The 25,632-nt window shown below is 45.0% G+C and overlaps 1 protein-coding gene across 1 annotated transcript in view; it reads right to left on the bottom strand.

The window, feature by feature from the left end:
- Positions 1 to 203: 203 nt before the first annotated feature.
- LOC126438170 (protein yellow-like) overlaps positions 204 to 25,632 on the bottom strand; it is a 117,143-nt gene continuing 91,714 nt past the window's right edge. The window contains exons 4-5 of the mRNA XM_050090545.1: positions 18,269 to 18,509; positions 204 to 2,015 (exon numbers count right to left, since the gene is read on the bottom strand). Coding sequence (XP_049946502.1) covers positions 1,770 to 2,015; positions 18,269 to 18,509 — 487 coding nt within the window. The 3' untranslated portion in view covers positions 204 to 1,769. The remainder of the gene's footprint in view (positions 2,016 to 18,268; positions 18,510 to 25,632) is intronic.

Here is a 25,632-nt window from a genome sequence, read left to right as displayed (position 1 = left end):
AACGAACTCTTTTTAAGCGGTAAAATCATTATCCGAACTACGATACATCGAAGAAATGTAAGGGATAGTTCAATGTCATCATATAAAACATATACTTTTTTAAAAAGTCTGTGAACTGTGATAGATGGAAATACATACTTTCTATTAGTAATGAGAACGATTTTATGTATAGCAGTTATCTTTCATGCATTGAGTTTCACCATACATACATATAAGTATATGTTGATATAATTTTGTAAGCACTTATCACCACAAAAAATGTCCTTATCACCAAACGAATATCCATATCACCACAAAAATGTCTCTGATATCTAGCCTGTGTCAACACAATAGTTGTATTTCCTCACTGCCGTTCATAGCTAAGTAGTTTTCTGCCAATCTACAATCAGAAGGGCACAACCAAAAACACATGGTTTCAGCAGTTACTTACCATTGGAGACAGTATGAATGGAAACCATAACACTGTGGATATCCTATAGAATCTATTTATTTAGCTAATTGGTTTTGGCTTAGGAGGCCACCACAGACTAATACTGTAGGAGAACCAAAATTTTTTTCTCTTAATTTACGAATATTGTTATGTCCAGCAGAATGAGAAGGATCGATTTAACCTTGTAAACTCTGATCAGGCTAAACACCAGATTTAAGGCACTGTAAGGAGGCTTGATGAGTCGTTCACACGCTTGTCTGCCGTGTGTTTGTAGCATTACATGCTTGTCATTGTGTCTGACTGACAGTCCAGTCCAATGTGCTTATACGCAGTGTGATTGTTATTAACGCTTAAAAACCACAACAGCGATGTAGATGACGCTAAGACACATGGGGCCACAAACGTCAGGAAACACCCCAAAAGTTGATGACAAGTGTTGAACAAGAGATATCACCAGGTGACGTAGTCTACCCCGGTAGCTGAGTGGTTAACGCAACAGAATTTGAATCCTAAGGGCCAGGGTTCCATTCCCGGCTGAGTCGGAGATTTTCGCCTCTCAGAGACTGGGTGTTGTGTTGCCCTCATCATCATCATTTCATCCCCATCGACGTGCAAGTCGCCGAAGTGGCGACAAATCGAGACTTGCACCCGGCAAACGGTCTACCCGACGGGACGCCCTAGTCATACGACATTTAAGTTTACCATGTGACGTATGACGCCGCAGGTGCAGCCCTTGGACTTGTCGATCCTTCCTTCATCGGTAGGGGCTGTGCATTTCATCACTCCGTTAGTCTACTCTGCTTTCGTTCTTGCATTATTTGATGATACGATAGTGCTCGCGGTACAAGACTACGATGAATCGGTTTACATTTACGAAAACAGAGCAGTCTAGCGGAGCGGTGTGTAGCACTGCCCCCTGCCAGTGAGAGCAGGATCGATAAGACCAGCTGCTGCGAGGTACGTGACTTGGTGAAGTCACATGTTCAATGTTTGTCGTCCACTTTTGTGGTTTTTTCCGAAATTTGCAGCCCCATATGGGGCTCTCAGGACCATATACGTCGCTTTGTGTGTATTTAAATGTTAATAAAAATCACCCTCTAGTATGCACTCTTCGTCACTGGCTCCGACCACGTGTTGCAGGCCACTCTTTGGGGCACAGTTGGCGGGAGCCTATGCTACAGGCTCCATGATGAGTCTGGGAGACACAGTGTTGCCGAACACCTGTTGAAGCTCCCCTCCCGTCGTTACTGGGGTCGCGTCGCCTCCACGACGAGGCTGGCGGACACAGGTGGATGCAGTTGGCGACCACCTGTCGGAGCAGCGTCGTCGCCAGCTGGTGTTACTGCGGCCCCGCCGCCTCCATGACGAGGCTGGGAGACACGGGGGACGCGGCTTCCGCCTGGTAGCGCCGCCAGTGTCCGCTGCCCGTGGCGTCACGCGCAGGCTCGCAAGGCGTGTCTCGCACCACATCGTCTACCGCGCCAGTGAAAACGTGGTAGTTGTACTCCGTCGTGTTGATACGGCCCAGCAGCAGCACCGGGTACACATTCGTCAGGAACCACAGCTCGTTTCGAGAAGCATCCACCTTGCAACAGACACATCATGACATTGTGTAGTTTATACAACGTATTTCTACGGTGTGTCCGAAAAGTCTTTCTCTGATTACATAATTTTTTTCTGTTTTAGGGTCGCAGTACGTAAGTAGTGGGTGAGGCGCAGTGCCCAAGAAGCCATGTTAACCAATCAGGAGAAGTCAGTGTGTACTGTGGTACCATGAGACACAGTCACCAACCACAGTGCAGAGGCACTTCCAGGCAACATTTGGAAGGAATCCACCTGATGTCAAGAGCATTAAAGCCGTGAATGAGAAGTTCAAGAGCACAGATCGGTTGCTGACGTTCTGAGGTCTGGTCGACCAAGAACCTCAGCAGACAGGGTGGATGCTGTAAGGCAGTCTTTTCTGTGAAGTCCGAAGAAATCGGTGCGCAGTGCCTCGCGTGAATATCAGAAGCCAAAAAGGTCTCTCCATGACATTTTACACAAACGCGTATTGTTTCGTGCATACAAAGTGCAAATCGTTCAGTCCTAGTTGCCCAATGACAGTACACGTCGATATGACTTTGCAGTCACGTATTGAGGACGATGATGGTTATCTCAAATGAAATGCCTTTTCCGACGAAGCGACCATTTTTGTCATTGGAGTAGTGAATCGCCATAATGTGCGCATTTGGGGTTCACAACCCCCTGGCGAGGTCATGGAGTGCACCAGAGGCAGTCGAAAGCTGAATGTTTGGTGCATGCTATTGCACGATCGAATTATCGGGCCATTCTTCTTCGCTGAGGCTACCGTAACATCTGCAGTGTATCTGGACATGTTGCAACTGTATGCTGTTCCTCAGCTACTTAGGTATCAACCCAATGTCTTGTTTCAGCAAGACGGTGCATCGCCTCATTGGGGTTTGGACGTCCATGCCCATCTCGATATGGCCTTTCCTGGGCGATGGATTGGTCGTGATGGGCCAACGGTTTGGTCTCCACGCTCTCCTGACATAACCCCATTAGACTTATTTTTATGAGGTGTTGTCAAGGACGAGGTCTACCAAACACGTGTACCAGATCTTGAAACCCTGTGGCAATGGACAACCACAGTCGTTGAATCGATCCCTCCAGTGATGTTGGCTAATGTGTGGACGGAAATTGAATATCGCGTATATGTGCTATGTGCTACCAAGGGTGCTCATGTGGAAGATTTCTGATGTGTGAAAAGAGCTTTGATAGTTTGTAAACAATTAAACACCAGTTTCATATTTGTATCTTACTTCTAGCCTGAGTTATCAATTTATGTAATCAGGGAAAGACTTTTCCGAAACCCTGTATTTCACAAAGAACGGAGTGTTTGAGGTACGGTATCTTTCTCTCCAACTTACCAAATAATAAGTAAAATGAATATTTACTCTTCCTGGAGCGTTATGAACCTAGTTTATTTAGTTACTAGCAGAGAAACTCGTCGTTGTCCAGGTATTTACTTATTGTTGTGCGTCCACGCCCGTTCCACGCAGCATCTAGCCATGTGCTTAATGTTTATGGCATCACATTTCCTAAAATATACGAGGGTTGTTCGGAAAGTAAGGAACGATCAGTCGCGAAATGGAAACCACAGTGAAAATCAAAACTGTTTTCTTTGCACATTTAGCTACACCTTCCAGGTACTTCCCTACATGGGTCGCCGTTCCAATTTATACAAAATTACCAACACCATTGTCATAGAAGGTAGCCGCCTATACTTTCCGATAATTCTCTACTTTGTTCTATAGCGAGTAGTCTGCGCCAAAGTGTTCTCTTCGTAGCCAGCGTTTCATGTGAACAGAGATGATACTCAGGAAGATCCAATTAGGTCTGTGTTGTGGGTGATCGAACACTTCCCATCGAAAAGGCTGCAGGAGCGTCTTCACTGCCCCTGCAGAGTGCGGCTAAGAATTGCCATGATGAAGGAAGTGCGTGGCAGTTGTGTTAGGTGGGCTGCATTCATTAAGGCGAAGCCTCTCAGCGAGCCCTCCTACTTGGCGGGAGACATTGTTGTTCTAGGCACCTTTACTCGCTCACAGTGCGCTCACAACTGAAAAGAGCGTCTTGATGCGATCGACGGACATACTAGAGACACTGCTCAAAACGTCTGTGAAAAGCCTCGTCAGATTTTCGCAGTGGTTTCTATTTCGCGACCAATCTTTCCTCACTTTCCGAATAGCCCTCGTATGTCGTACACTGATATAAATTTGTTGGTACATTCAGCGACAGATGTCGATACTGTCTACGAAATTCGTTGCGAGTAGAGTGGGTAAGAAAGAAGTAATAAATTTAAACGCCACGCATGATATGGCAGTTTTTTTTACTGAAATTATAACTTCATGCACTAACAGAGGAAAAATAGAGTGCGATAAGCTTTTTTATTTCATCATTTTGTGGGAGTTATTAGCGATTATAAAGTTCGCAAAAATTTGAAATTATGTGTAAAGTTTGTAGGAAGTAGCTAAGTCCTATCACTCACAAGTACTGGGTGAATAAAGTCTGCGAATTCAGGCGCCGTGAGCTATGCTTCTTTTTCCTCCCCACCCCCACGCCTTTGATAGTTGGTTGGTTCTTACAGCCACAGCGATTGTTGCATGACAGTAAAGTACATGCGTACGTCTATGAATACATGTACCAAGTTTGGTTGCAATCAGTCCACTGGATTAGGAGAACATGGGAAAGGTACGTACCCAACACACACACACACACACACACACACACACACACACACACACACACACACACACACACACATACACAAACATACACTTTTACTAAATCACACACATCCACTTTTACTAAATCACACACATCCACTCTTACCATATGTATCAATTTCCAGAGAGTTACATCAACAAGCTATAATTTTTGAAATAGAACGTTATTTTTTCTATCGAGTAGCTGACATTTATAAAGCAACTGTGCAAAAATCAGTTCTGTCAATTTTAGTCAGGAATCTAGGAATGTTGAAAGTTTTGGGTGTATTCTGTACATAAAGTTGCTGGTATAACGGAACGATAACCGTGCTCGATGCACAGTTTGAAGTCACCTGGGTTCGCTGGCTGGGTGACATAAAGAGAAGTATTCACACTGAAGCGCCAAAGAAACTGATATAGGTATGCACATTCAAATACAGATCTATGTAAACAGGCAGAATAGGGCGCTGCGGTCGGAAGCGCCTATATGAGACAATAAGTGTCTGGCGCAGTTGTCAGATCGGTTACTGCTGCTACAATGGCAGGTTATCAAGATTTAAGTCCGTTTGAACGTGATGTTACAGTCGGCGCTTGAGCGATGGGACACAGAACCTCCGAGGTAGTGATGAAGTGGAGATTTCCCCGTACGACCATTTCACGAGTGTACCGTGAATATCAGGAACCCGATAAAACATCAAATCTCCGACTTCACTGGGCCTGGAAAAGATCCTGCAACAATGGTACCAATGACAAATGAAGAGAATCGTTCAAGGTGACAGAAGAGCGATCCTTCCGCAAATTGCTGCAGATTTCAATGCTCGGCCATCAACAAGTGTCAGCATGCGAAACATTCAACGAAACATCATTGATATGGGTTTTCGGAGCCGAAGGCCCACTCGTGTACCATAGACTACTGCACGACACAAAGCTTTACGCCTCGCCTGGGCCCCTCAACATGGACATTGGGCTGTTGATGACTGGAAGCATGGTGTCTGGTCGGACGAGCCTCGTTTCAAATTGTATCGAGCGGATGGACATGTACTGGTATGGAGACAACTTCATGAATCCACAGATCCTGCATGTCAACAGGGGAATCTTCAAGCTGGTGGAGGCTTTGTAAAGGTGTGGGGCGTTTGCAGTTGGAGCATAAGGGAGCCCTGATACGTCTAGATACGAGTCTGACAGGTGACATGTATGTAAGCATCATGTCTTTTCACCTGCATCCATTCAAGACCATTGTGCATTCCGGCGGACGTGGGCAATTCAGTAGGACAATGCGACACCCCACAGTCCAGAATTGCTACAGAGTGGCTTCAGGAACACGTTTCTGACTTTAAACATTTTAGATGGCCACCAAACTCCCAAGACAAGAATATAATTGAGAATATCTAGGATGCCTTGCAACATGCTGTTCAGAAGATGTCTCCATCCACTCGTGCTCTTACGGATTTATGGACAGCTCTGCGGGGTTCATGGTGTCAGTTCCCTCCAGCACTACTTCAGACATTAGTCCAGTCCATGCCACGTCGTGTTGCGGCATGTCTGCGTGCTCTAGGGGGCCCTACAAGATATTGGGGAGGTATACCAGTTTCTTTGACCCTTCAGTGTAGATATCCACCAAAAAAGAAATCTATTGGTGTTAAATCGAGTGTCCGCGTAGGCCATTCCTGATTTTGGCTGGTGTGTTTTTGGCCAACTACATATAGGCAAGCGTCAGTTTGAAATTAAACCTTTTCCCACTATTCCACGTTGTAAGTAGACTGTCGCAGCTCCGCCAGTCTGGAACGCCCCATTTGCCTGACGCAAAAGTTCCGTAACCCAACATGATCTTCCAATTAGACAGCAACCGTTTTCATGTTCAAAACAGATAAACCCTGTGTCTAAAACTGTACTTACTTCGAAAATAGTAATCGGAGTTTGAACAGTGAAATGTCATTGAGTTCGTCTCTTCTAGAAGTACAAGCAGCAGAGAGGCGAGTGTGGCGATCATGTTCAACGCACCTGTCACACACTGTGCTCATTGTCTGACCAATTTAGGCCTTGCCACACTTGCGAGGTATTCTGTACATTGCAGCCCTCCGGAATCCCAGATCGTCCTTCACCGAACCAAGAAAAGCACAAGAAATCTTCCACCCACCTAAAAAGATTTTTCTCGGTTCGGCAAAGAACAATCTCGGACTGCGGAGAGCTGGAATCTATGGAATACGTCGTCAGTGTGACAGAATCTACTTTGGTCAGACAAAGAGAATATGCGTGAGAGGTGTGTTCAACATGATCGCCACTATCTCCACAGAACATTTCATGACTTATTCTATCGCGGAAAGTTTGGCCTCGACGAGATTCTTCTGGAATTCAATTATTTGTGGAAATAAGGTACGCGGAAAATCTTATTGATCATGATGTCGGCTTTCAACTGTATAAGTCTTGGGAGCCGGTGATTTCTTTAAGATCTGCATAAAGGAAAGATTTTATGACTAGACATGTCTAGCGAAAGCTAATTTTATTAACTTGACATCTGAATTTTAACTCCGCAAGCCCGCATTCCGACAGAAAGCTCACATGTACACTCCTGGAAATGGAAAAAAGAACACATTGACACCGATGTGTCAGACCCACCATACTTGCTCCGGACACTGCGAGAGGGCTGTACAAGCAATGATCACACGCACGGCACAGCGGACACACCAGGAACCGCGGTGTTGGCCGTCGAATGGCGCTAGCTGCGCAGCATTTGTGCACCGCCGCCGTCAGTGTCAGCCAGTTTGCCGTGGCATACGGAGCTCCATCGCAGTCTTTAACACTGGTAGCATGCCGCGACAGCGTGGACGTGAACAGTATGTGCAGTTGACGGACTTTGAGCGAGGGCGTATAGTGGGCATGCGGGAGGCCGGGTGGACATACCGCCGAATTGCTCAACACATGGGGCGTGATGTCTCCACAGTACATCGATGTTGTCGCCAGTGGTCGGCGGAAGGTGCACGTGCCCGTCGACCTGGGACCGGACCGCAGCGACGCACGGATGCACGCCAAGACCGTAGGATCCTACGCAGTGCCGTAGGGGACCGCACCGCCACTTCCCAGCAAATTAGGGACACTGTTGTTCCTGGGGTATCGGCGAGGACCATTCGCAACCGTCTCCATGAAGCTGGGCTACGGTCCCGCACACCGTTAGGCCGTCTTTCGCTCACGCCCCAACATCGTGCAGCCCGCCTCCAGTGATGTCGCGACAGTCGTGAATGGAGGGACGAATGGAGACGTGTCGTCTTCAGCGATGAGAGTCGCTTCTGCCTTGGTGCCAATGATGGTCGTATGCGTGTTTGGCGCCGTGCAGGTGAGCGCCACAATCAGGACTGCATACGACCGAGGCACACAGGGCCAACACCCGGCATCATGGTGTGGGGAGCGATCTCCTACACTGGCCGTACACCACTGGTGATCGTCGAGGGGACACTGAATAGTGCACGGTACATCCAAACCGTCATCGAACCCATCGTTCTACCATTCCTAGACCGGCAAGGGAACTTGCTGTTCCAACAGGACAATGCACGTCCGCATGTATCCCGTGCCACCCAACGTGCCCTAGAAGGTGTAAGTCAACTACCCTGGCCAGCAAGATCTCCGGATCTGTCCCCCATTGAGCATGTTTGGGACTGGATGAAGCGTCGTCTCACGCGGTCTGCACGTCCAGCACGAACGCTGGTCCAACTGAGGCGCCAGGTGGAAATGACATGGCAAGCCGTTCCACAGGACTACATCCAGCATCTCTACGATCGTCTCCATGGGAGAATAGCAGCCTGCATTGCTGCGAAAGGTGGATATACACTGTACTAGTGCCGACATTGTGCATGCTCTGTTGCCTGTGTCCATGTGCCTGTGGTTCTGTCAGTGTGATCATGTGATGTATCTGACCCCAGGAATGTGTCAATAAAGTTTCCCCTTCCTGGGACAATGAATTCACGGTGTTCTTATTTCAATTTCCAGGAGTGTAGTATCATTACTTCTCCTGCGCGCCATAGATGGAGCAATATTCGAAGAGGATGCAATCCTCGACGTAGGTCGCTCATGCAGCGGCTGCTTTTGTACATGTGCCTTCGCATCAATTTTGATATGAAGTCAGCGATGTGAACTAGCGATCACCAGTGCCAAATACTCCCCTGAAGATGGCTGAATGGTTGTCAGCCGAAAAATCGATGTCATACGGCTGGAATCCTGAAACTTCAAGGAAAAAGGAAGTAATCACTGTGTGATTTATCTGGAGAATACAGGGGTGAGACGAAATTTGATAACTAAGGAAGCAACATTCGTGACTGTGTACTACGGAGAACTAGCTGAGGCACTATTGTGGAGCGGAAATACCCACTTGGACAGCTTCCTGCGAAGTTTCGTCTTGGCAGTCTCTCGTAATCTCGTCAAGAGATTTCTGTGATATGCTCCTGTACGGAAAGCCTCTCAAAGTATAATCTGTTAGCACCACAGAATGACAGTTCCAAAGAAGACTCAGTATCACCTTCTCCGGCGATGATTAGATCTTTGCCTTTTTAGGTGGTGATGAGTCTACGTATTTCCACTGCTAGCATTTCTCTTGTCTCGGAATCATAGTGATACATTCAGCAGAGGCCAATAGTGATCAGAAATCTAAGGAATTTCTCTGTAGTGGCATGACATAGATGCACAACATTTGTGTTTCTGGTTCGGTTCCATGGACTTTATGAATGGAACTGAGCAGTCAGTGAGGATTACCTAGACCTGAGCAGATGACATAGAGGTAATGGAATTTGCAGATTTCAGACCATTATTAAGATACTGAGAAATTACAATTTGTCCGCGAAAAAGATAAGTTACAAAGATTCTAAATGACTTGATGGAATATTTTTAAAGTCGATGGGAGCACCTGGGGCCGCAAAATGAATAACCTATTATGGTAGACAAGAAGCGTAAGTTTCACATGATTTCCTAGAATCGTTCAGATAAATTTCTGAATAGAGTTTTTTTTACAAGTATGTGGTCGATTTGCTTCCCCATCTTTGCCTCTTCCGAGGTTGTATACTCGTTTAGGTATGTTGATGATGTTTTGTGCTTATGGACATACCAGACAACTTCAGATATTCCCCATGCAGCTAAATTCTAAACACAACAGCAAAAAATTTGCAATGGATTTTTGAGATAAGTGCATAAATTATTTAAAACTAACCATTGACATAGGTGATCAAATTCATACTTTCAAGATGTATACGAAACCTACCGCCACAGACATTATAATACCTTCAATTCTCAACACACAGTGACCCATAAACATATTGCTTTTCTCTCAAGATACATCGCCTAACATCCACCCCCATAAGCAAAGTCAGCTTCCAAGGGGAACTAAATGCAGTCAGACAAATACCTACCCTCTTACCTTAGTGAATTCCATAATGTACAAAAAGCACGAACAACAGGTACACTCTCTTCTTTACCCCGTTCTCGATACAACACTTCATGGTCGCAATAAATGGTGCACTGTCCCATGTTTGGGAAAAGCTCACTGAATCTAGCCAGTAACCTTAAATTCAGGAAATTTAAAACATTATTTTATATGAACAAAAGTGTTCTACGCTTTTTACCCTACAATGAAGACAGCGCTCCATCCTTGGAAAAGATTGGAATATACAAAATCACTTGTAACTGTGTCAAATTCTGTTCAGGTTAGTCTGGCAGGCAATTAGCACCCTCTTGAAAGAACACCACAGAAGTGGAAACTTAGAAAAGAAGACCATTTATGCAGACCACCTGCATAAACGAGGCCTCAGGTGCAAGGTGCAAGGTGTGGTGTATACCACATTCATAAAGGAAGGAAGATGAACTACCTTGGCATAATGGTAATTAACAAATATATGCCCATCTGCTTCAATGTCAGTAGTGAATGACCATTCACAGTTCCCTTACACACCGCTTCCAGCTGCAGATATTACTCATAATCCCATCCAGGCCATGTTGTATATTACCCCTCTTACTCACATGCCCCATTTTTTCCTTTATTTCAGTACTATAATTTCTCTTATCCCTTAACAAAATCATGTTGTATAATCGCAGTGGCTTCACTTACGTGCTTCAGCTCACTAGTACATCTTATCTGCTTTTAATTTAGGACTTGTTAAAGAAAAGATTATTTTGTTGAGTCATACCCTTGAAAAACAACACCAAAGCTTATTGTTCAATTTATTTTCTCCTAAGACTAATTGTTATTTGTTATATAGTTCATTAGTTGAAGTGTCACTTATTTTATCTGAGTTGAATAATCTTACGTCCCATTTTCAGTGAAATAATTCCTCTCGTTTTATTCCTAAATCTAACATTAACAGTTCTCTCATACTCTGTTGATGTAGTTGTTTAAAATCTTTGATCTTAAAAAAAAATTCACTACACCACGTATTTATCTTTGTACTTGATGAAGGGGTAACAGTCGAAAACCAGTTTGTGAAATAAGTAATAAATATTGTAGAACATTACATCGGCGTTGTGTGTGTTTTCATTCACAATGTATTGCTATATGTCTTATGATATCGACACTCTCTATACATTAAATTTGTATTATTTAGGGCAAGACGAATGCTCAGATATTTATTTAGCTCGGGTAAGAACGTCACAAAAACATGGAAGAAATTTCAAGCATGACAGCTAATATATCTAAAATGTTGTTAGATACATTAATTTTCTCAGAGTGACGTGTAGAAACATTCCTACACACTCCTCACGTGATAAAATTGAACGTAAAATTATGCTGATTGAAATTCACACAAACGTATTCAAACTCCGTCCATGAATCAGGCAGAAATCCACCACTGACTTGTCGAACAGTTTACTGACTTTACCCCTTTATATGATCTAACAGATATACACTAAGGATTCATATTTTTATCTCTGACATATTTTCTTAGAAACAAATCAAAAAGAGCTCCAGTCTCCCAGTTTCCATGAAAATGTTCGGGAACGTTTTTTGGTGTAAGCAAATTCTAGAACTAGAAATCCTCTCCAAAACATTACGAACTGGAAAACCTTTTGTTCCACTCCGTGCTCTCTGGGTTTTGGATGAAATGAATTGAGCTTAATTACGACCTAAATCTCAAACAGCCCGCCCTCTCAATGAACGGAAAGGTTTAAAATGTTTTAACTGTATGGAAAAGAACGGGTCGTAGTAAGCGCAACACACAAAAAATAGTCACCCTCAGGAGACGTACCTCTATTAGTATGTAACACCATCTCTGGTCTTGATAAAGGTGTAAATTCAACAAGTAAGAAGGACCACAAGTTTTCTCAGTATTCCATATCCAGCCGAAGCCAAGCACTGACGTTTATATCCCGTAGAGGTACCAAACTGCGTGAATGTCGATAGCTACGAGGGCCGTTCAGTAAGTTATGCAACACATCTTTTCGCAGATAGCAGGTAACTGTCATAGAGTTTCTTTTGGATTAAAACCAGAGCATCACAGATGTTCATAGACGCTTCCAGGAGGTCTACGGAGACCTGTCAGTGAACAATAGCACGATGAACCATTGGGAAAGGCGTGTGTCATCATCGCAACAAGGTCGCGCATACCTGTCCGATCTCGTGCGTGCCGGCTGTGACTCCTGAAGTTCTAGAACGTGCGGACACCTTCATGTGAGGTGCTCGACGGATCATAATCAAACACCTCGCTTCTTAACTGGACGTCTCTGTTTGCGCTTCTGACGCACTCATTCGCCAGTTGTGACATTGACAGTTGTGGTACAGACAGGTGGGAAATATCCTTATTCTTCTTAATCCAGGTGGTAGCGTTTTCCCACGCCTTGCTAAGGATGTAACCGCTGTCACGATTTAGTTGTGGCTAAGGGAGCCCAGAGTGTACCGACTTCGGGGGAGGAGGGAAGAATAACGAGAGCGGTGCCGGCAGACCCTCCTGAACGAGAAGACCTAGGACGCAGCGCCCAGACGGCGGGAGAACGGAAGCTGTACCTGGACCGCGCGCGGGGCGCGGACTGCACCGACTCATAGGAAGCGCCTGAGGGAGAAGGGGGATTGTCCTATATATACATGGCGCCGGCGCACCGCAGGTCAGTACATCAGCGCACCTGATGATGGCAACGTGGTCGATTGCCGAAATATTGTGTCCAATGCACACTGCACCCTCATACCAGGCTGTTCACCTGAGATTTATTTCGTCAATTACGAGGCTGATGGTAATAGCTTTTTGTGGAACATCGTCACAGGTGATGAAACATGGGTTCATCACTTCAAACCGGAAATAAAACTGGAATCCATGAAGTGGTGTCACATCACCTCTCCTTCGAAGAAAAAATTCAAGGCTACACCCTCGGCTTGTAAAGCCATGGTGACCGTCTTCTGGCGCTCTTGAAGGGTTATGCTGTTTGATACCCTCCATCATGGTGCAAAGATCCACCCTGTAATGTACTGTGGTAGCCTCAGGAAACTGAAGGAACAACTTCAGCATGTTCGTCGCCATAAATGCAAATGAGTTCTCCCTCTCCGTGACAACGCGAAGTCTCACAGAAGTTTACGCACCCGAGAGGAGCTCACAAAACTTCATTAGAACGTTATTGCTCATCCACCCCACACCCCAGTACTCGCACCTTCAAACTTCCATCTGTATGGGCCACTGAAGGGTGTACTCCACAGGCAGCAGTACCTGGATGATGGGGAGATTACCGACGTAGCAAGACGTTGGCTCTGACAGTGAACAGTAGGATGGTACCATGTGCGCATACGGCCCGTACTAATAAGGTAGCTTAAGGCCGTCGCTCTGAACGGAGGCTAAGTAGAAAAATAGGGTTTTCTAGCGAAAAGAGTGTGTAATAATGAGTATTGGAATCCTGCATAAAACCAACCTGATTTCAGAAAAAATGTGTTGCATTAGTTATTGAACGCTCCTTGTATATTTCACCCACTGAATAAAATCACGATTTCTCTGCGGGAGTAAGATCGAATGATTTAGTGTCCCACTCGAGGTGGAGATAATGCCTTGAGTGTTTGTCAAACTACAAAAGTTATTGGCAGCCTGTGCACACGGCTGTTATCTTGGAACTGTCCACAGAGTCTCATCAGAGAGATGTAGAAGAAGCTACAACACTTGGTCACCGAGTACATTTAAATAAACATTGTGTTACGTGTTCACTATAACCAGAATAAATGGGCAAAAGTCATGGTACGAATTCCCCTCACCGCCCCTCACCCCACTCTGGAAAGCATCATCGAAACACCTCCAAAGTGAACCATGCCCCCCCCCCACCCCCACCCCCACCCAGCAGGCTATAGATTAAACGCTTCGTAGGGCCATCTGTGCAGTTTGCACCTTGCATGATTTGGATGGAGGCAACAAACTCGTCAGACCACGCTACACACCTCCAGCAACCTGCTGTCCAGGTTCTGTATTGTTTTGCCCAATGAAGACGTAAACATGTGAGCAAATGACTACTACAAGGTATTCAATTCAAATGTCCAATGCAAGCAGTTCTCTTCCCAAAGTTAACTCGAAGGCTGGTGGAGATGGATTTCCAATCACTGATAGCAGCAATACATGGTTGGCTTTTGAACAGATTGACAACGAGAAGGAGTGACACTTATCTCCAGTACCTTTAGATAAGAAGGTTTTTACAGCCATTGGTCTTACTCTGCGTCACATGGCAGTGAGCTGTACACTATTCCTTGTAGATACATTGGACCTTGCGAGCCAGTGCACGAACAAATCTAAAAATGTTATTAGCGGTGTGGTCATAGGGTCGTCCAAACATCATAAATCCTCACTTCCATTCCATCGCTTCTTTATACAGTATTAACCCATCTCACGCAATAATTCCATACAACCGACTGGAACACACACACCGCCTCAAGGGCCTGACATATGTTAGCAATTGAGGTTCTGATGATCGCCTAGTATCAATAACAAAGAGCACAACAGACAAATTTCCAAGAGCTAGTGTTAATAAGCTACATTATAGTATAGTATGGTATAAACCCTGCGCATAATAACTGGATAGAGTATAGAGGACATAATTATACAAAACATAACCACAGGACATAATAATACAACAAACTACAGGAAAAATTGTTAAATGCTAATATCCTCTACATGCACCTCAAATAATTCTTTAATATTCATTTACTGGGAGACCTTTCAGTTTAGTTTTCTCCTGCCGGTTTTCTTCAGTAAGGAGCTTGGCTTTGTAGAATTTTTTGCTTTTCAGATAGAAGCTGTAAATGTTCTCTCTCTGCTCTGTCCTTTGAGTACAGAATGACCATGTTTTCTATTTTCAGCTCCCCATCCCGCGATTGACAATTATATAAAAAGTCCCAATTTGCAGCCTGTCAACATACACTCTTATGTACTTTTCCTTTTGCCCTCTTATGAGTAGCACTTTAGGTTCTTCGATTTTAATAGGTTGTCTCTTACAGAGTGTGAGGAGTAAAGGCTCATCATCTGCCAGACCTCCTCCTGCAAGTCTGACTATAATGTCTTCCCTGTGGAAATTCACCATAATATTGTCTATGCAGGCATTCTTACATACAGCACAGTTGTTTGCACAATATAGGTCCAATAATCTTAGCACATTCAGAAATATGCTTGTGACTTGGTCCCCTGTGTTTACTATTTATACGTTAAAATCACCACAGATAGAAGTTCTCGACTTAATCACCAATACTTTTTTAAACTATTGACTCGCATTTTTCAATAAAAAATTACATATGCATCTAGAGGCCTATAAGACTAACTACATTCTCATTTCCAGTTTTACACAACTAAACTTCCGATCCAATTCTGAGAAATATGTAGATAAATGAATTTCGGAAAATTTTACTCATTGTTTGAGAAAAATACCAGTCCCATCATTCTTTTTGTCTTCTACACATTATGTCTGCAACAACATACCTTTGGGAACAAATATACAGGGTGTTACAAAAAGATACGGCCAAACTTTCAGGAAACATTCCTCACACACAAATAAAGAAAAGATATTATGTGGACATGTGTCCGGAAACGCTTAATTTCCATGCTAGAGCTCATTTTAGTTTCGTCAGTATGTACTGTACTTCCTCGATTCACCGCCAGTTGGCCCAATTGAAGGAAGGTAATGTTGACTTCGGTGCTTGTGTTGACATGCGACTCATTGCTCTACAGTACTAGCATCAAGCACATCAGTACGTAGCATCAACAGGTTAGTGTTCATCACGAACGTGGTTTTGCAGTCAGTGCAATGTTTACTAATGCGGAGTTGGCAGTTGCCCATTTGATGTATGGATTACCGCGGGGCAATAGCCGAGGCGCGGTACGTTTGTATCGAAACAGATTTCCAGAACGAAGGTGTCCCGACAGGAAGACGTTCGAAGCAATTGATCGGCGTCTTAGGGAGCACGGAACTTTCCAGCCTATGACTCGTGACTGGGGAAGACCTAGAACGACGAGGACACCTGCAATGGACGAGGCATTTCGTCGTGCAGTTGACGATAACCCTAAGGTCAGCGTCAGAGAAGTTGCTGTTGTACAAGGTAACGTTGACCACGTCACTGTATGGAGAGTGCTACGGGAGAACCAGTTGTTTCCGTACCATGTACAGAGTGTGCAGGCACTATCAGCAGCTGATTGGCCTCCACGGGTACACTTCCGCGAATGGTTCATCCAACAATGTGTCAATCCTCATTTCAGTGCAAATATTCTCTTTACGGATGAGGCTTCATTCCAACGTGTTCAAATTGTAAATTTTCACAGTCAACATGTGTGGGCTGACGAGAATCCGCACGCAATTGTGCAATCACGTCATCAACACAGGTTTTCTGTGAACGTTTGGGCAGGCATTGTTGGTGATGTCTTGATTGGGCCCCATGTTCTTCCACCTACGCTCAATGAAGCACGTTATCATGATTTCATACGGGATACTCTACCTGTGCTGCTAGAACATGTGCCATTACAAGTACGACACAACATGTGGTTCGTGCACGATGGAGCTCCTGCACATTTCAGTCGAAGTGTTCGTACGCTTCTCAATAGCAGATTCGGTGACCGATGGATTGGTAGAGGCGGACCAATTCCATGGCCTCCACTCTCTCCTGACCTCAACACTCTTGACTTTCATTTATGGGGGCATTTGAAAGCTCTTGTCTACGCAACCCCGGTACCAAATGTAGAGACTCTTCGTGCTCGTCTTGTGGACGGCTGTGATACAATACGCCATTCTCCAGGGCTGCATCAGCGCATCAAGGATTCCATGCGAAGGAGGGTGGATGCGTGTATCCTCGCTAACGAAGGACATTTTGAACATTTCCTGTAACAAAGTGTTTGAAGTCACGCTGGTACGTTCTGTTGCTGTATGTTTCCATTCCATGATTAATGTGATTTGAAGAGAAGTAATAAAATGAGCTCTAACATGGAAAGTAAGCGTTTCCGGACACATGTCCACATAACACAATTTCTTTCTTTGTGTGTGAGGAATGTTTCCTGAAAGTTTGGCCGTATCTTTTTGTAGCACCCTGTATTTACTTGAAGTTGGGTTAACCAGTGCTCTGATACACATACAATATCGACATGCTGAATGTTACACAAACGCTGTAATTGTAAAAACCTTATTTCTAATGAACATATGTTGATTTGTAGAAAAGTGAGTAGTTTGTCTCTATCTGCATTCCTCTTGGAGCTATTTGTCTCTATATTTGAAGCATTAGGCTCAGTTAATGTCTTTAATCCTAGTGTATTGTGACAGTACATCCCATACCTGTTCTTCTGTTTGTTGAATCCCTTTGCTAAGCACTTTATCTTGTGAAACAACCTCTGATCCCACCAACAATCCTGGCCCTTTGGTAGTGGTTTCTTTTTGCGGGTTGACTGTCATATACAGCCTGCTGGGATTCCCACTTCCTGAACTTGTGTTCCTGTTCTTATATCTACAACTTGTTCTGTCTCCTGATAAGATGTGTTCTTCTCTGTCACAATTTTTGCTGGATTATTTTCATTCGGTACTTCTTTTAGCTTTTGCATTGATCCGTTGAGTATGGTTTATTATTGACTAATTGTATAATACACATATATACTATTTGCTTTTAAAGATTCTGACGTTCTTCTTATGGGTGTTGTGCCTGTCACTGGTTTGACTGACTTTTAATCTACTTCAGTTCTACAGATATTTTGTAAACTTTCCTGTTCGATTTCAATGACTCATGAATCCCAGTGGCCTTCAGTTCTTTACCAGTTGCATTTACGCATAGCTAATGTGCTGTATATAGCTCTTTTTTATTATATGTAATAATAAAGCTTTCATTATGGAAGTCTTTCACAACTTTTTTAGTTTTCTGTTTGTGGAGTGGATTTCTTGATTTACACGACCTTTTAGCCAAGTCATTACTGTGTGGTATTCCAACAATAATCACATTTGTATTTTGTCATGTTGGCAAACATCATTAGCCCCTGCCCAAATAACTGCAAAGCATTAGACAGCGCTCCAAAGTGAGCAGTACGCGCTTTCGAGGAGGTGACATATTTTGTAGTAAGCTTATGCGGAACTGTACCGTTAAGTGATTTCTGGAGGATAAATTCAAGCGTAATTGTAGAAGTACCTTAACGTCACTGGGGTAGATGAACGAGGTACCGTCGTCCTCGGCGACGACACCTATGGTTTCTGCGTCCATGGGGAGCCCGGAGCGCGTGTTCCAGCAGGTCACGCGGTGGTTGAGCACCTCCATCATGAAGAGCACGCCTGTTCGCTCGTCCAGGAAGCTGCCTGTGGACTGGCCGCTGTCCCCGCGGCTGCCCACTGGCTGGAACGACCGGAACCACGAGGTGGTGCCAGCGGCCGTGCTGCCAAGACAAACGGTGTGCCCCAACATGTGGAAAGTCTCAAAATGGACAATACAGTAATGGCCAAGTTCTTTAAACGGAGAAAACATGTGCAATGATGATGATGTTTGGTTTGTGGGGCGCTCAACTGCGCGGTCATCAGCGTCTGTACAAAGCCCCAATTTTTTCACAGTCCAATTTGTTTCACAGTACAATCTAGCCATTGTCACGAACGATGAGGAAGATGATACAATGATGAGGACAACACAAATGCCCAGTCCCCGGGCAGCGAAAGTCTCCAACCCGGCCGGGAATCGAACCCGGGACCCAGTGATCTAGAGGCAGAACCGCTAGAAACTACACCACGAGCTACAGAGCATGTGCATTGAAAGAGATTTTACACTTGTTCTTCGTGTAAAAAGTAGGTCGACTACAATGGAGTTCCAGGTCACTCTTCACGTGAAAACCTGTGTTGACGTTTCGCTTGAAGTGGAGATCATGCTTCATGGATGGTTTGTGTATGTACTGAGCGAAGTTGTACAGTGCTAAGGCGCTACAATCTACATCTGCATCCACGTGACCGCTCTGCAATTCACACGTAAATGCCTGACAAAGAGTTCAATGTGACCACTCTGCAACTTTCACGAAAGTGCCTCGCACAGCTTTCATTGTGACCACTCTACAACTCACACGTGCCTGGCGGACCGTTCATTGTGACTACTCTGCAACTCACACATAAGTGCCTTGCAAAGCGTTCATTGCGACCACTCTGCAACTCACACCTAAGTGCCTGGCGGAAAATTCATTGTGACCACTCTGCAACTCACATGTAAGTACCTGGACGAGTGTTTATTGTGAACACTCTGCAACTCACACGTAAATGCCTCGCAGAGCGTTCATTGTGACCACTCTACAACTCACACGTGCCTGGCGGACCGTTCATTGTGACCACTCTGCAACTTACACATAAGTGCCTGGCAGAGCGTTCATTGCGACCACTCAACTCACACCTAAGTGCAGACGGACCATTCATTGTGACCACTCCGCAACTCACACGAAAGTGCCAGGCAGAGAGTTCGTTGTGACCAGTCTGCAGCTCACACGTAAGTGCCTGGCAGAGCATTCATTGTGACCACTCTGCAACTCACACGTAAGTGCCTCGCAGAGCTTTCATTGTGACCACTCTAAAACTCACACGTGCCTGGCGGACCGTTCATTGTGACCACTCTGCAACTCACACGTAAGTGCCTGGCAGAGCATTCATTGTGACCACTCTGCAACTCACATGTAAGTGCCTCGCACAGCTTTCATTGTGACCACTCTACAACTCACACATGCCTGGCGGACCGTTCATTGTGACCACTCTTCAACTCACACTTTAGTGCCTGGCGTTCATTGCGACCACTCTGCAACTCACACCTAAGTGTGTGGCGGACTATTCATTGTGACCACTCTGCAACTCACACGAAAGTGCCTGGCAGAGAATTCATTGTGACCACTCTGCAACTCACACGTAAGTGCCTGGCAGAGAGTTCGTTGTGACCAGTCTGCAACTCACACGTAAGTGCCTGACAGAGCGTTCATTGTGACCACTCTGCAACTCACACGTAAGTGCCTGGCTGAGCGTTCATTGCGACCACATTGCAACTCACACCTAAGTGCGTGGCGGACCATTCATTGTGATCACTCTGCAACTCACACGTAAGTGCCTGGCTGAGCGTTCATTGCGACCACTGTGCAACTCACACCTAAGTGCGTGGCGGACTATTCATTCTGAACACTCTGCAACTCACACGAAAGTGCCTGGCAGAGAGTTCACTGTGACCACTCTGCAACTCACACGAAAGTGCCTGGCAGAGAGTTCGTTGTGACCAGTCTGCAACTCACACGTAAGTGCCTGGCAGAGCGTTCATTGTGACCACTCTGCAACTCACATGTAAGTGCCTCGCACAGCTTTCATTGTGTCCACTCTACAACTCACACGTGCCTGGCAGACCGTTCATATTGACCACTCTGCAACTCACATACAAGTGCCTGGCGGAGCGTTCATTGCGACCATTTTACAAGTCACACATAAGTGGCTCACAGAGCGTTCATTGTGACCACTCTACAACTCACAGGTGCCTGGCAGACCGTTCATTTCGACCACTCTACAACTCACACGTAAGTCCCTGGCAGTGAGTTCATTGTGACCACTCTGCAACTCACTCGAAAGTGCCTGGCAGTGAGTTCATTGTGACCACTCTGCTACTCACACTTAAGCGCCTGGCAGAGCATTCATCGAACCACTTTCACTATCTTTCTCCACCTTCCCACCCTCGAACAGCGCCTGAGAAAAACGGACACTCAAATCTTTCCGTGCAAGCTCTGATTTCTCTTATCTTACTAGAATGATCATTTCTCCCTCTGTAGGTAGATGCCGACAAAATGTTGTCACTTTCGAGGAGAACGTAGGCTACAAAAGTCTTGAGAAGTACTCGTTGTAACGCAAATCGCCTTTGTTTTAATAACTGCCAAACTAGCTCGCGATCATATCCGTTAAACTCACTTCCCTATTTCGCAATAATAGAAAACGTGTTGGCCTTGTTTGAACTTTTCCGATGTCCTCCGTTAGTCCCATCTGGTAAGGATCCTATATCGCGCAACAGTATTCTAGCAGAGGAGGGAGAGCGTATTGTAGGCAGTCTCTTTCGTAGACTTGTTGCATCTTCTAAGTGTTCTGTCGCAACATTATCTATGTGATCTTTCCAATTGAAGTAGTTCGTAATTGTAGCTCCTAAGTGTTTAGCTGAATTGGCAAGCTTTATATTTTTGTGGTTTGTCGTGTAACCGAAATTTTACAGATTCGTTTTAGTACTCACACTTTTAATTATTCTGGGCCAATTGCCACTTTTCGTATCATACACATACATAGCTTAAATCATTTTGCAATTGGGTTTGATCCTCCGGTGACTTTACTAGACGGTAAATGGCAGCATCACATGCAGACAACCTAATATGGCTGCTCACATTGTCTCCCAAATCATTTATATAGATTAGGAACAGAAGAGGGTCTGTAACACTTCCTTAGAGAACGCCAAATATTTATTGTCTTTTACTCACTGACTTTCCGTCAATTACTACGAACAGTGCCGTTTGTGAGGAACGGTATGAAAAGCCTTTTGTAAATCTAGAAATATGGAACCAATTTGAGGTCTTCGGTCTGCTGAACCTGAATATCCAATACACATTAGCTAACCGTTTCAGTCAGCAGTGCCTGATCAAAATCTGACACCTCGATGTACAGTTTGTTGTGATACTGAAGAAAAACGTCAGCTTAATTTACAAAATTCGCGTTCTGTTCCGGTGCGCTACCATAAGATCCGCAGAAATTTATACGGGAGGGGAACTGGATGGGAGCGTCGGCAAGACTCCACAAACGTAAGTTGTATAACATTTGCTGAAGCGCAGTACAGTCCTACGGCGATCAGCCACTTAATGCTACAGTTGACTAAACGCGAGGTATAGTAGAATCACGCGAAATCACTTCTGGAAGTATATGAAAATTCTGTAACTAATAAAAACTCTGTATACTACACATTCCTGGGGATGGGCGGGGGCACGCTATGTGCCCCCAATTGTCTTCCTTTGTGGATGCCTATGTGCGTTAAGATCCAACTGCGACCACCAAATGGACTGCAGTGTTAGCACAAATGAGGAGAGTGCCGTTAACGTAGTTTCCCTCAAGCACTTAGCCCCAGTATCTGGATGGTTTCTTCGTTCCTAGTTCGTTTGCAGGATGTGACTCATCTTAATTTCTACTTGTCGGGTCATACGAAAAGTTACGTGTTCGGAAAACCAGGTGAGAAATTGCTACCAGTAATTCGCGACATCCATTGAGTAACACATGGTATGTGCAGACGCATACGACAGGATTTTTTGCTACCGTATCATGGCTGTACAGAAGTTCGATGAGGCTACTTTGAACAGCTGCTTTGAATGTAGCGCATACTACAGAAAATTAAAATTGTTAGAAAAACGTGACTACTTGGATTTTTATCATCATTAGCAGGTCAGCTGTAAATTAAAGATTTTTTTCCTTATTTTCGCTAATAAATTTCTATCCAGAGATCGGGAAATGATTTACTCATCTCAAATTACACGTTAGTCCTCTTCAGTATTTGCAGTATGCTCATACCACCATGCAGTCTGACGGGTATCTCATTAGTTTCACTGGCCATTCCCATACTAAGCGACTTCCTTTTTTTTTGTAATCTCGCGCTCATTTATTTTTGTACATATCGTTTTCACATGCGTGTTACCGTAGAAATGCTGCTATTTTGTTATGATATTCTGTAGTAGTATTTCACATTGCAGCCTACTTTTTCTTTCATTGGTCGTGTCGGTACCACCATGATCAAGAAGAATCTGGTCAGAAGACTGATTCATTTTGCAACTGTTTGCTCGATAGGGAGCCAGTCCGTTTAAATGAGGGGAAGAGAGGATCTCCACTTTGTGCGCTGTCAGTGGGAAAATTAATTACATAAAATTTCTGGTCTTAATCCTGACCGCATATGACATCTGAAGACGTCCCTAATTGCAATGGTTTCTAAACTGATTAGTTAACAAACTGAGGAAGTTGACAGAGACTACAAGGCCCAAAAAAATTGTCATAAAAATATTCATGTATAAAAACCATGCATTTTCGCAATGTCGATAACAGCACTCACGAAAGATGGTTGCAGCTAAAACTCCCTGCAGACAACCAGAAGTAAAACACCGACATTTAAAGGGAAATAAGAAGTTGCTAGTAAATAATAAACAAGTAATGATTACACAGTACCGGACAACGTGCCTTCACTCTAGAAGCCAAACTTAACCTCTACACTGCAGATACTGTCGAAGAAAAGTTTTCGTGACAAATCAGAGAGATTATTGCACCCTTGAGGGTTCCGTTGAAGCGACAAAGTGGCAGGGGGGCAGGATGGTTGTGGTGTCTTTTTACTATGTGATGATGTCGAAGCGTCCTGTAGGCCGCTACAACGCTCCAACCGAAACAGTTGTTTGCGCCTCGTTAAAATGACGGAGCTTTACAGGGGGCATCATTGCGTATCCCTGTCCAAATTATAAGGAGCCAAATTTGATAACCGTTGGCATCTTCCCAACGCGCAAGCGCAAAGGTCCGCACAAGGAGAATGGGGCAGAACAGGCGGCGTGACAGAGTTTTATGACCTCAGAGTGACCGGTACTTAGTGAGCTACCGACGCCAAAAATTAGATTTGCCAACTGCTGAAAAAGGTAGTGGCCGTGCTCTACCTGCTGGACATAGAACGCTCATAATTCCTTCGTTCTTCGTTCCTCAAAGGTTTCCCATCCTGCCTAGAAGCCAACCGACGCAATCGATCGTGCCATAGATCATAATCCGGGATACTGCTGTACAATATGTAACGAATCTTGCTATGATTGTTGATGGGGAAGTATGCGTGTAAAGTTAGAAAGACGCCCAGTCAGTGAGGCTCCGGCTCTAGGCTGATACACAGCTACAGAGCGGCAAGTTAAGTGTTTATCTTTTCCTGTCTTGTCCTCGTAGTATATTAAATTTCTTTCGAGTTTCCCTTGAAGAGGCGTAAAGCTCGCATTTTGTTAGTGTGAATTCAGGAAGTCTGTAGCGCAGTTTTCATTTCTTCTGAGTAACCAGATACATGGCTCATTAACGCAATAGCGTCCATTGGTAGCACATCAGGAGGTTAGCAAGTTTCATATCAAGGATTGTGTCTGCTTTTACAGTTTACTTTTTCAGTTAGTCTTGCTAGGATGGGTAGTATGTGTGCATACTGTGTGCGGACGCAGGAGCAGCTGGCCACAGTTCGCGAGCAGCTGAATGCACTTCTGGCTACAATCTGTCACCTTCAGGCTGCTGCCTAGGATTGTAGGTGTGGCAGAGAATCTGGTGAGTCGCATGGGACACCTCAGGTATCGCTTGTTTCGCCCATGGGTTCCGCTTCGGACACATCTCCTAGTCTACCCGACGCTGTGAATCCGTCCTCACTGCAGAGTAAGTGGCGGGTGGTAACGCGTTCGCGTTGCTCGAGGCGAAGGATCAATGTGGAGACTGGCCGTCTGGCATTGCCCATTCACCCAGTGAGTGGACAGGTGTCCGCTCCTTCAGAAGGGTGCGAGCATGCACACTGGGATGGGGTAGGGAGGTGGGGAGGTTTGCTAATTATCGGTAGCTCCAACGTCAAGTGCGTTATGGAGCCGTTAGGCAGATAGTGTTCAGGACTGAGAAGACAGCTAGCTTGCACTCGGTATGCTTGCCAGGAACCTCGAGATGTGGAGGCGGTCTTGCCTGCTGCTATCGAGCGTGCTGGGTGCAGTCGTCTTAAGTTGTGGCTCTTGTGAACACCAACGACGCTTGTCCACAGTTCATACGAGCGGCTGGTGGAAGTGGTGAAGGCTACTGGCCTCAAGCATGGGGTACAGGAAGAGCTCGCAATTTGCACCGTTGTTGCCACAGTTGATCAGGGTCCTTTGGTTTATAGACGAGTGGAGGGTCTTAATCAAAGGATTTGTGATCTTGGTTGCAGATACTAGACCTGCTTTATCGGTTGAGGGTTTGATAGGTCATGGTGCGCTACAAGAAGGAAGCAGCTACTCAGTTAGAAGGGTACTTGTGTTTTTTTTAGGCTAGGCGGTACTCTGAGGCACTCAGATGAACGCTCGCCAGTCAATACTCAGCAAGGGAAGTCACAACGCATTCAGAGTAGTGACACTTCGACGGTCAAAATTGTCGAAGTATTCGTAACATAGCTCCCGAATTCACTGTCCCGCAGGAATGTTGTCTCTCAAATTATTCTGGGGACCGAGAGCTGGTTGAAACCCAAATGGAAAATTCTGAGACAGTTAGCGAGTCATGGAATGTATATTGGAAAGACAGGTTAGAGGCTATATGAGGGGGAGCGTTCATTGCAGTTGAAAAAAAAATACTGTCTCTTTTGAGGTAGAAGTCGAGTGTGACAGTGAAGTTATCTGGTCGCTTATAACAGGTCTAGCTGAAACCAAGCTAAGTGTTGAATGTTTCTGCCGGCCAACCGATTCTGCTGTGGCAGGTCTAGAGTTATTCAAAGAATGTCTATGGTTAGTAGCGCGTAAATACCCAGATTAT

Source organism: Schistocerca serialis, unplaced genomic scaffold (genome assembly GCF_023864345.2).
Source record: "Schistocerca serialis cubense isolate TAMUIC-IGC-003099 unplaced genomic scaffold, iqSchSeri2.2 HiC_scaffold_1261, whole genome shotgun sequence".
Taxonomy (NCBI): Eukaryota; Metazoa; Arthropoda; class Insecta; order Orthoptera; family Acrididae; genus Schistocerca; species Schistocerca serialis.
The sequence above is the reverse complement of the archived record's forward strand: the minus strand, read 5'-3'. Positions and strand labels throughout refer to the sequence as shown.